Source organism: Papio anubis, chromosome 10, assembly GCF_008728515.1.
Source record: "Papio anubis isolate 15944 chromosome 10, Panubis1.0, whole genome shotgun sequence".
In the NCBI taxonomy this organism is placed as follows: Eukaryota; Metazoa; Chordata; class Mammalia; order Primates; family Cercopithecidae; genus Papio; species Papio anubis.
Genome location: NC_044985.1, coordinates 66471273 through 66484180, shown reverse-complemented (window position 1 = coordinate 66484180; position 12908 = coordinate 66471273). Strand labels below are relative to the sequence as shown.

The 12908-nt window shown below is 37.0% G+C and overlaps 1 protein-coding gene across 4 annotated transcripts in view; it reads right to left on the bottom strand.

Moving 5' to 3' along the window:
• Positions 1-275: 275 nt before the first annotated feature.
• The window catches only part of DNAJC10 (DnaJ heat shock protein family (Hsp40) member C10), a 59203-nt gene continuing 46570 nt past the window's right edge, over positions 276-12908 (bottom strand). For 3 of the 4 annotated variants that reach the window (XM_009182565.2, XM_009182567.2, XM_009182566.3), the window contains one exon: positions 7988-8354. In XM_009182565.2, coding sequence (XP_009180829.2) covers positions 8211-8354 — 144 coding nt within the window. In that variant the 3' untranslated portion in view covers positions 7988-8210. Of the gene's footprint in view, positions 6534-7987; positions 8355-12908 lie in introns of those variants that run through there. The other variant, XM_003907689.3, reaches the window with a different exon arrangement.

Genomic DNA, 12908 nt, shown 5'->3' with positions numbered 1-12908 from the left:
ACAGACAATATAAATCTAAGGCTTCTCAAAAATAGAGGAAAAATGGTAGAGACTTTACCTTACCTTCATAATTTTCATGATAACTGAAGAAAGGGAAGATGTCTTGTAAATAAATGATTTTTCCTAAATACACTAAAGCCAACAAATTGTTTCATTTTATTACTTTCAGTTGGCAGTGGCTACTGAAATATTTTATGTGTGTGTGTATATGTATTTTTTGCCTTAGTGCCATATACTTTATCTAATGACCTGAGAAAGATATTTCAATGCATAGGTGGGGCTTTTTGCTAGTTTATTGGCTTCAGAACGATGTTTTAGTTAGCCAATGTTTTACCATTTGGTAATATAAACAGCCACTTAGAATTCCAAGTTTTCTAAGTTTCCAATTTCATATTTTCCAAAAATCAACACTTATTCTTTTAAAGACATTTTACTTCCTCCAAACATTTGAAATAGCAGTTATGACAAAAACATGATTATCTCAATAGATGCAGAAAAGGCCTTCGATAAAATTCAACACCGTTTCATGCTAAAAACACTCAAAAAACTAGATATTGATGGAACGTATCTCAAAATAATAGATATTTATGACAAACCCACAGCCAATATCATACTGCATGGGCAAAAGCTGGAAGCATGCCTTTTGAAAACTGGCACAAGACAAGGATGCCCCCTCTCACCACTCCTTATGTATTGGAAGTTCTGGCCAGGGCAATCAGGCAAGAGAAAGAAATAAAGGGTATTCAAACAGGAAGAGAGGAAGTCAAAGTATCTCTCTTTGCAGATGACATGATTGTATATTTAGAAAACCCCATCATCTCAGCCCAAAAACTCCTTAAGCTGATAAGCAACTTCAGCAAAGTCTCAGGATACAAAATTAATGTGCAAAAATCACAAGCATTCCTATACACCAACAATAGACAGAGAGCCAAATCATGAGTGAACTCCCATTCACAACTGCTACAAAGAGAATAAAATACCTAGGAATACAACTTACAAGGGATGTGAAGGACCTCTTCAAGGAGAACTACACATCACTGCTCACGGAAATGAGAGAGGATAGAAACAAATGGAAAAACATTCCATGCTCATGGATAGGAAGAATCAAATATCGTGAAATGGCCATACTGCCCAAAGTAATTTATAGATTCAATGCTATTCCCATCAAGCTACCATTGACTTTCTTCACAGAATTAGAAAAAACTACTTTAAATTTCATATGGAACCAACAAAGAGCCCATATAGCCAAGACAATCCTAAGCCAAAAGAACGAACTATACTACAAGGCTACAGTAACCAAAACAGCATGGTAGTGGTACCAAAACGGATACATAGACCAATGGAACAGAACACAGGCCTCAGAAACAACACCACACATCTACAACCATGTGATCTTTGACAAACCTGACAAAAACAAGCAACGGGGAAATGATGCCCTATTTAATAAATGATGTTGGGAAAATAGGCTAGCCATATGTAGAAAACTGAAACTGGACCCCTTCCTTATCCCTTATACAAAAATTAACTCAAGATGGATTAAAGACTTAAATGTAAGATCTGAAACCATAAAAACCCTAGAAGAAAACCTAGGCAATACCATTCAGGACATAGGCATGGGCAAAGACTTCATGACTAAAACAACAAAAGCAATGGCAACAAAAGCCAAAATAGACAAATGTGATCTAATTAAACAAAAGAGCTTCTGCACAGCAAAAGAAACTATGATCAGAGTGAACAGGCAACTTACAGAATGGGAGAAAATTTTTGCTACGTATCCATCTGACAAAAGGCTAATATCCAGAATCCACAAGGAACTTAAATATACAAGAAAAAAATCCCATTAAAAGTGGGCAAAGGATATGAACAGACACTTCTCAAAAGAAGACATTTAGGTGGCCAACAAAGATATGAAAGAAAGCTCATCATCACTGGTCATTAGAGAAATGCAAATCAAAAACACAATGAGATACCATCTCACATCAGTTAGAATGGCGATCATTAAAAAGTCAGGAAACAACAGATGCTGGAGAGGATGTGGAGAAACAGGAACGCTTTTACACTGTTAGTGGGAGTGTAAATTAGTTCAACCATTGTGGAAGACAGTGTGGCAATTCCTCAAGGATCTAGAACTAGAAATACCATTTGACCCAGCAATCCCATTACTGGGTATATACCCAAAGCATTATAAATCATTTTACTATAAAGACACATGCACACGTATGTTTATTGGAGCACTATTCACAATAGGAAAGACTTGGAACCAACCCAAATGCCCATCAATGTTAGACTGGATAAAGAAACTGGCACACACACCATGGAATACTATGCAGCCATAAAAAGGATCACTTTAATGTCCTTTGCAGGGACATGGATGAAGCTGGAAAGCATCATTCTCAGCAAACTAACACAGAAACAGAAAACCAAACACTGCATGTTGTCACTCCTAAGTGGGAGTTGAACAATGAGAACATATGGACACAGGGAGGGGAATATCACACACTGGGGCCTGTCGGCAGGGCAGGGGGCAAAGGGAAGGATAGCATTAGGAGAAATACCTAACGTAGACGACAGATTGATGGGTGCAGCAAACCACCATGGCACATGTATACCTATGTAACAAACCTGCACATTCTGCACATGTATCTCAGAACTTAAAGTATTAAAAAAAAAAAAAACAAACAAAAAAGGAAATAGCAATTGTTTAATGAAGATTGTCTATCAGTAGTTAATTTACACCTTTTTGGGGATGATTACTAACTTTCAGGACCACAGGCCACTAGGTGATGCACTCAAATGACTACTTAATGCAGTCAAGTGGTTGAAAGATGCATTTATGGAGTCCATATTGATGTAGACCAGTTTGGCATGAGACTTTGGCTATATTTTTGGCTTGTTACTATTCACAAAATATACCTAGCTGTTCACAAAGGTACTCAGTGACAGTACAAGAATCTAAGTGTAAATTCAGTGTTAAATAGAAAAATGACTCAAGCCAGTGAAACACATTTTTGTGTATGATTAGTGATTTATACTCAGCTTGGTCATTGGCCTAAATTTTGTAATTCTTACTTAAAAGAAACTGTATTAGTCTGTTTTGCGTTGCAATGAAGGAATACCTGGGACTGGTTACCTTATAAAGAAAAGGTTTATTTGACTTGCAGTTCTGCAGGCTATAAAAACATGGCACCAGCATCTGCTCAGCTTCTGGTGAGGTCTCAGGGAGCTTTTACTCATGGCAGAAGGCACAGGGGGAGTAAGCATGTCACACAGAGAGGGAGCGAGAAAGAGAGGAGGTGGTGGTGCCAGGTTCCTTTTAATAACCAGCTCTTGCAGGAACAAACACAGCAGGAACTCACTCATTACCACTGGGGAAGGCACAAAGCCATTTATGAGGGATCAGCCCCCATCACCCAAACACCTCCAATCAGACCCCACATCCAATATTGGGGATCGTATTTCAACATGAGATTTGGAGCGGACAAATACCCAAACCATATTACAAACTTCTTCACTGGAAGAATTTGGGTATATGTAAGTTTTCAGTATGTGTGTAAAGTAGAATATTATCAGAAAGGTTATTTACTTTTCATCTTCATTATCAATTTTTATTCTATAGGTATAAAAATTAAAAATGTATTTTGTTAATTTAATCTTTGTATTATTTCTTAACAGTCACAATGGAAGAAATGTCCCTAATTTAAGACATCTATCTGGTTTTGTTGGCAGATTTAAGGACTAATACTAGACTAAATATTACACAAAAATTCTATTCAACTAACTTAAAAATGCTAAAAATTTTATTGTACTAAACATCTTTGAAATGTGTGTCCCATAGGAAATGTTTTTTTGATAACCGTACTTCTAAAAAAATTCCCACTTTGAGCACTATCAGAAAACAAAGAGTAAATTTAAAGAAAATTTTGAGAATGTAAAATGTTATTAAATAACCATTTCATTTTACTTTTCCTTTATCTTAATCATATACCTTTTAAAAAAAAAGCTATGAATGACCTAAATAAAATTTGAGAAACTAGAATGGACAAACATCATTAATGCCCAAAACACAATTTATTTGAGATGGCGTCTTGCTATGTTGCCCAGGCTGGATTCGAAATCCTAAGCCCAAGCAATTCCTCCTGCCTCGGCCTCTCAAGTAGATGGGACAACAGGTGTACACCACCATACCTGGCTGTAAGCCACATACTTTAAATGGACTGAATTTCCAAAGCTGGCTGTGTGACAGAATGTGCTTTGGTCAGCTAAAATTGATAACTTGTTACACAGGGTCAGCTGCACACAAAAATGGTGTTGCTCAGAGAAATTGGCACATTATACCTGGTACTCCTTAGAGGTGCTCTATCTACTGCATCAATACAGCCATTAAAAGCTCAATCTGCCAGCTATTTTTGAAAGACTCAATAATACTGTTATGACTGTATAAGATAACCTTGATGTGTATCACTTTATGATACATGTTACTTAACATGACTACTAGGGGGCCCTGGCTTAGAGCTGATTCCAAAGGCACATAGCTTAGGTCAAATTATAGGACACATAATATTTACTATTTTATTTACTGCCTAAAGTATTTCTCAACTAACAAGTGTAGGAAACATTTATACGTAGTAATGTAAGTACCCTATGAGCTCAGTGACAAAATTGTGAATTACAGACAGTTGGGAGATGGGGACCATGTCTTAGATTCCTTTTGTACACTCCTCAGTGTCCAGTGTGGTGATATGCACATAACCAGTACATTTTAGTAAATATTCCAAGTAAGACTTCTTTAGGCATTCCATTTTGGGATTCTTGTAGAAACAAGCCAAATTTGTAGAACTTCTAGGATTTAAACATTTGAGAATGAAAGGCTCTTGCCTTTACTGATCATAATTCAAAAAGCTGGTGTTAAGTGTGAGAAGTGGTGACTGTTCCATATATGCCCATAGGCATACAGCAGAATCCAGACAGAGTTGAGTATACAGTAGAGAAAAAGATGGGAGAATATGAAGAACAAAGTCTATTTTAATATTAATTATGGCTATAATAACCTTTATGAGGAAATACTGGTGAGCAGGATAAAGTGATATTGAAAAGAAAAAAAAGAAAACTCTTCCAAACACAATAAAGCATATTTTAACAGGTTTTTGAAAAAATTGCAAGCCTTTTAATTCATTGACCTCTTTTGATTGATTGGAATTTTTACCATTCTGTACACTCCGAATATAACTAAACAACTACATGTTACTGACAAATTTGTGATTCTCTGAGTCTAAACAACATAGAAACTAAAAGATCCCTTTCCTAGATTTATATACTTGATTTTCTTATAAAAATAACTTCAGTTATTATGTCAATATTTATCTGAAAAAGGCAGCCCTCTGACAGTAAACTAGTAACTGGAATAACTACAGTATCATTATGAGCTACAGTAAAACAACCCTGTGAAGTAATTTTTCCTATCTGAATGATAAATAGACTGGACAGGAGTGAAAAACCAAAACTATGAAAGAAAAACCCAATGTAAATAAAGGATACAGGTCAAAACAAAGTTCAGAAGGCAAATATGTAAATATTAGATGCCTCAAAAATCAACTATCAGTGGGAAAATTTCTATGAAAGCAGTTTCAGAAAATACATGAACACATATATCTTTAAAATATAGAACTCTAAATACTGGATAACATATTTAGGATACTCTACAATGCCCAGTTAATTGCTATAATTTTTTTCCCTCAGGTTTTCCTGGATGATACAGCAATCTACAGAATTTGTGCACTTACTGTTGCTCAAATTTGTGTACTTACTGTGTGCACATATACTGCTGCACTGTTTCTCAGCTGTGAAAAATTAAAAACATTTTTTCAACTTTTGAGAAGGAAAGAAAACAATGAAGAATCTCTTCATAATAATATAGCATAACAGGGTATGTTTACTGTGCCACATCATGAGTGTTTTTAAAACATAATATAAATATATAGTCAGGGATAGCATTTTTAGGAGAACAAGTGACCAAAAACCAAGTTACCTCTTTTCAGGCCAGCCAAAAAACGTGAAGGGAAAGTGCGCTTTATACAACTTAGACATTTATGTAGATAATAGCACAGCAGACTCATGTTCAAGCCAGCCACCTGAAACATAAGTCCGTAGAGAGGGACAGCAATCTATAGTCCATGGACTGAATCTGGCCTACTTTTGTATGGCTCTGAGCTAAGAATGGTTTTTATATTTTTTAAAGAGTTGTTAAAAGCAAATAACAGAGAAGAATACATGACGACTCCATTCTTGTTCTCATGTGTGAACCATATAGCCTGCAAAGTCTAAAATATTTATAATCCGGCCCTTTACAGAAAAAGTTTGCGGACCCTTCTTTTATACCAGTGCTGTAGATAATTCTGGCAGTACAACTGCAAGTCTAAGATAATGTTCATTCATTCCCATCATAAACGTAACATTCTAAATAGGTGTCTTCTGATGTCATCTGTCAGAATTTCTTTTAAATTTTTTCTTCATCTTCAACATTATCAAAGTTCATCCTATAATAATAATGTAAAGGCAATAGAGAAAGGAGAAAGTATGAGTTTGCAATGTTAAAAATAAGGTAAAACACCACAAACTAACCAACACTTTATTTTCAGAAATACTCAATATTCTTGTTTAATGGATCATGACATGAAATATACTTTGCCAAAACATAACAATAAAAAAGAAAAGAGTATCTCCTAGTTCTCACCTGCCCACAGCAGATATTACTAACTATATAGGTTTACATAATTTCAAGCATATTCAGTAAGCTCTTTAACTTAATTTCAGGTATGATATTCTAGATTATGACAATTTTTAAATTTCAAATATTTAACACGATAAAAGTTATACCTTTCAAAATAAAATATCTTGAGAAAACTAATATGGTAAAACACTAGAAAAATATGTTTGTTCTGTGGAACCAAGAAAATACAGAATCATAACTCTTTCCTATTTCAGATTTGTACAAATTTCAGATTGGTAAAGAATATTCTTGAAGTAGGTTATTGTAAGGCTTTGTCTATTGGGGTCTGCAGTTTGAACTGGATTACAGTAGAACCTATAGTCTAATATGGTGCTGTAAAGCCAGACTTCTCTATCCCTTTCCAGAGGCTGAGCTATTTTGTCCTCCTTTCGCCTCACAGGGAAAGAATCCAAGATACCTCATGTAATTGTATTAAATTCCATTTTAAAAGCACTAAAACATTCATAGACTCTTTGTTCTGTTTTTAAGTATGACCTACAGTAACATGGATTTGAAAAAGGTAAAACTGAACTGCCTTCTGAAGAGTAACAGGAAAAAGGTTGTGCTGCTTCTTGACAGATTAAAGATTCAAAGAGGGGCCAGGAGAAATATGGGTTTCAATACATTCTGATTACACTAAGAACAAAAGAAAATTTGCTATCCAAAACGTGTTATGAGGCTCCAGTATATTTATTCCTAACAATTCAATGCTTTATTTACGTTTGAACAAAATTTAAATAATTTATGGCTATAGTCACTATTTTTTTTTTACGCTTTGTTGAGATATATTTCACATACTATAAAATTCCCACATTTAAAGGAGTTTAGTGGTTTTTGGCATATTCAGAGTTGTCCAACTGTCATTGCAATCTAATTTTAAAATATTTTCCGTATTCCCAAAATAAACTCCTTACTACCCATTAGCAGTTACCCAATTTGCGCTCTTTTCTATTCCACTCCACTTCAGCCCCAGGCAACCATTAATCTACGTTCTGTCTCTACGGATTATTCTAGATATTTTACATCAATAGTATTATATAATATTTGGTCTTTGTGACTGGCTTCATTCACTAAACATTTTCCAAAGTTCATCCACGTTGTAGCATAGATCAGTATTTCATTCCTGTTATGGCTGAAAATATTCTATTGTATGGATACACCACATTTCGTTTATCTGTTAGTTGACAGACATTTGGTTTCGTTCTTTTTCACTATTATGAATGATACCACTAAAATTTTTGTATACATGTTTTTGCATGGACCACAGTCACTATTTTTTGTTAAGTGGTTTTACTTGTCCAAATTTCTAAAAGCACTTCAGTGTCTAGGCTACATTTTGATTGTCCTATTTCCCAAAGTAGAATTTTTAGCTATCTTACTATTTTTTGATGCCTCATTTTGCTTGCCTCTGGATACATGTAATGTATAGGAAAAATAAATTTTGCTAACTTTTGCCAAAGTCAACTCTAGGCTTAGTCCATACCTTATTCCTCTTGCCTTGATTTTGAAGAGTTTCCAATTTTTCATTTATTAAGGCAGCGATTGCTTTTGCATCTCTGGTATTTATCTGCTCTTCTTGAAAATTTCTCTAAAATTAAAAACACTTGTTACCTTTTAAGTATTTAATCAAAACATAACAATCCCACCTAAGAAACTTGATTAAATATGCTTTCAAGTTCTTTTGTTCCAAAACTTGAAGTGTTTGAAATTCAAATTTCTTCTCTTCAAGGAAATAATGCTGCAAAAACAGTTAACCCATAATGTACCTAAAATAAATATTAATAATAGTGTCATGGAAACATGAAACTGTTCTTTGTTAAAAAAAAAAAAAAAGCATCACTGACTCCAAGCCCCAAAACATCAAAACCGTGCAAGAACACATGTTCCTGGAGAAAGTGTGAGAGGGCATTCCAAGATGGCCAAGTAGGAACAGCTCTGGTCTGCAGCTCCCAGTGTGATTGATGCAGAAGACAGGTGATTTCTGCATTTCCAACTGAGGTACCTGGTTCATCTCACTGGGACTGGTTGGACAGTGGGTGAAGCCCATAGAGGGCGAGCTGAAGTGGGCTTGGGGTGGGGGGTGTTGTCTCACAAGGGAAGTGCAAGGGGTTGGGGGATTTCCCTTTCCTAGCCAAGGGAAGCCATGACAGACGACCTGGAAAAACAGGACCCTCCCGCCCAAATACTGCACTTTTCCCAAGGTCTTAGCAATAGGCAGACAAGGAGATTCTCTCCTGCACCTGGCTTGGCGGGTCCTACGCCTAGCTTGGCGGGTCCCACGCCCATGAAGCCTTGCTCACTGCTAGCGCAGCAGTCTGAGATTGAACTGCGAGGCAGCAGCCTAGCTGGAGGAGGGGCATCCACCATTGCTGAGGCTTGAGTAGGTAAACAAAGCAGCCAGGGAAGCTCCAACTGGGCAGAGCCCACTGCAGCTCAACAAGGCCTATTGCATCTAGACTCCACCTCTGTAGTCAGGGCATAGCTGAACAAAAGGCAGCAGATAACTTCTGCAGACTTAAATGTCCCTGTCTGATAGCTCTGAAGAGAGCAGTGGTTCTCCCAGCACGGCGTTTGAGCTCTGAAAATGGACAGACTACCTCTTCATGTGGGTCCCTGACCCCTGTGTAACCCAACTGGGAGATACCTCCCAGTAGGGGCCAACAGACACCTCATATAGGCGGCTGCCCCTCTGGGACAAAGCTTCTGGAGGAAGGAGCAGGCAGCAATATTTGCTGTTCTACAGCCTCCGCTGGTGATACCCAGGTAAACAGGGTCTGGAGTGGACCTCCAGCAAACTCCAACAGACCTGCAGTTGAGGGACCTGACTTAGAAGGAAAACTAACAAAGAGAAAGGAATATCATCAACATCAACAAAAAGGTCATCTACACTAAAACCCCATCTGTAGGTCACCAACATCAAAGACCAAAGGTAGATAAAACCACAAAGATGGGGAGAAACCAGGGCAGAAAAGCTAAACATTCTAAAAATCAGAGCGCCTCTTCTCCTTCAAAGGATCGCAGCTTCTTGCTGGCAACGGAACAAAGCTGGATGGAGAATGACTTTGATGAGTTGACAGAAGTAGGCTTTAGAAGGTCGGTAATAACAAACTTCTCTGAGCTAAAGGAGGATGTTTGAACCCATTGCAAGGAAGCTAAAAACCTTGAAAAAAGATTAGATGAACGGCTAACTAGAATAAACAGCATAGAGAAGAGCTTAAACAACTTGATGGAGTTGAAAATCATGGCACGAGAACTTCATAATGCATGCACAAGCTTCAACAGCCGATTCGAGCAAGTGGAAGAAAGGGTATCAGTGATTGAAGATCAAATTAATGAAATAAAGCAAAAAGACAAGGTTAGAGAAAAGAGAGTAAAAAGAAATGAACAAAGCCTCCAAGAAATATGGGACTATGTGAAAAGACCAAATCTACATTTGATTAGTGTACCTGAAAGTGATGGGGAGAATGGCACCAAGGTGGAAAACACTCTTCAGGATATTATCCTCAACCTAGCAAGGCAGGCCAACATTCAAATTTGGAAAAAACAGAGAACACCACAAAGATACTCCTCAAGACGAGCAACCCCAAGACACGTAATTATCAGATCCACCAACGTTGAAATGATGGAAAACATGTTAAGGGCAGGCAGAGAGAAAGGTCGAGTTACCCTCAAAGGGAAGCCCATCAGACTAATAGCAGATCTCTCGGCAGAAACCCTACAAGCCAGAAGAGAGTGGGGACCAATATTCAACAATCTTAAAAGAATTTTCAACCCAGAATTTCATATCCAGCCAAACTAAGCTCCATAAGTGAAGGAGAAATAAAATCCTTTACAGACAAGCAAATGCTGATGTTGTCACCACCAGGTCTGCCTCACAAGAGCTCCTGAAGGAAGCACTAAACTTAGAAAGAAACAACTGGTACCAGTCACTGCAAAAACATGCCAAATGGTAAAGACCATCGATGTTATGAAGAAACTGTACCACTTAACAGGCAAAATACCCAGCTAATATCATAGTGACAGGATCAAATTCACACATAACAATATTAACCTTAAATGTAAATGGGCTAAACGCCCCAATTAAAAGACACAGGCTGAAAAATTGGATAAAGAGTCAGGACCCATCAGTGTGCTGTATTCAGGAGACCCATCTCACGTGCAAAGATGCACATAGGCTCAAAATAAAGGGATGGAGGAAGATCTACCAAGCAAATGGAAAGCAAAAAAAAACAAAAAAAAACAAAAAAAAAAAAACAGGGTTGCAATCCTAGTCTCTGATAAAACATAGTTTAAACCAACAAAGATAAAAAGAGACAAGGTCATTACATAATGGTAAAGAGATCAAGTCCACAAGAAGAGATAATGATCCTAAATATATATGCACCAAAATTAATAAAGCAAGTCCTTAGAGACCTACAAAGAGACTTAGACTCCCACACAATAATAAGGGGAGACTTTAACACCCCACTGTCAATATTAGATCAATGAGACAGAATGTTAACAAGGATATCCAGGACTTGAACTCAGCTCTGCAACAAGCAGACCTAATAGACATCTAGATAACTCACCTCCCCAAATCAACAGAATATACATTCTTCTCAGCACCACATTGCACTTATTCTAAAATTGACCATATAACTGGAAGTAAAGCACTCCTCAGCAAATGTAAACGAACAGAGATCACAACAAATTGTCTCTCAGACCACAGTGCAGTCAAATGAGAACTCAGGATTAAGAAACTCACTCAAAACTGCAATTACATGGAAACTGAACAACTTGCTCCTGAATGACTACTGGGTAAATAACGAAATCAAGGCAGGAATAAAGATGTTCTTTGAAACCAATGAGAACAAAGAAACAGCGTACCAGAATCTCTGGGATGCAGCTAAAGCAGTGTTTAGAGGGACATTTATAGCACTAAATGCCCACAGGAGAAATGAGGAAAGATCTAAAATCGACACCCTAACATCACAATTAAAAGAACTAGAGAAGCAAGAGCAAACAAATTCAAAAGCTAGCAGAAGGCAAGAAATAACTAAGATCAGAGCAGAAATGAGAGAGATAGAGACACAAAAAACCCTTCAAAAACAAAACAAACAAAAAAAATCAATCCAGGAGCTGATTTTTTGAAAAGATCAACAAAATTGATAGGCCGCAAACAAGCCTAATAAACAAGAAAAGAGAGAAGAATCAAATAGACACAATAAAAAATGACAGAGGGGATATTACCAGTGAACCCACAGAAATACAAACTATCATCAGAGAATGCTATAAACAGCTCTATGCAAATAAACTTGAAAATCTAGAAGAAACGGAAAAATTTCTGGACACATACATCCTCCCAAAACTAAACCAGGAAGAAGCTGAATTTCTGAATAGACCAATAACAGGCTCTGAAATTGAGGCAATAATTAATAGCCTACCAATCAAAAAAAGTCCAAGACCAGAAGGATTCACAGCTGAATTCTACCAGAGGTACAAGGAGGAGCTGGTACCATTCCTTCTGAAACTATTCCAATCAACAGAAAAAGAGGGAATCCTCCCTAACTCATTTTGAGGCCAACATCATCCTGATACCAAACGCTGGCAGAGACAAAACAAAAAAAGGGAATTTTATACCAATATCCCCGATGAACATCGATGCGAAAATTCTCTATAAAACACTGGCAAACCAAATCCAGCAGCACATCAAAAAGCTTATCCACTACGATCAAGTCAGCTTCATACCTGGGATGCAAGGCTGGTTCAACATACGCAAATCAATAAATGTAATCCATCATATAAACAAAACCAAAGACAAAAACCACATGATTATCTCAATAGATGCAGAAAAGGCCTTCAAAAAAATTCAACAGCCCTTCATGCTAAAAACTCTCAATCAACTAGGTATTGATGGAACGTATCTCAAAATAATAGATATTTATGACAAACCCATAAAAGCTGGAAGCATGCCTTTTGAAAACCGGCACAAGACAAGGATGCCCTCTTTCACCACTCCTTATGTACTGGAAGTTCTAGTCAGGGCAATCAGGCAAGAGAAAGAAATAAAGGGTATTCAATTAGGAAATGAGGAAATCAAATTGTCCCTGTTTGCAGATGACATGATTGTATATTTGGAAGACACCATCATCTCAGCCCAAAA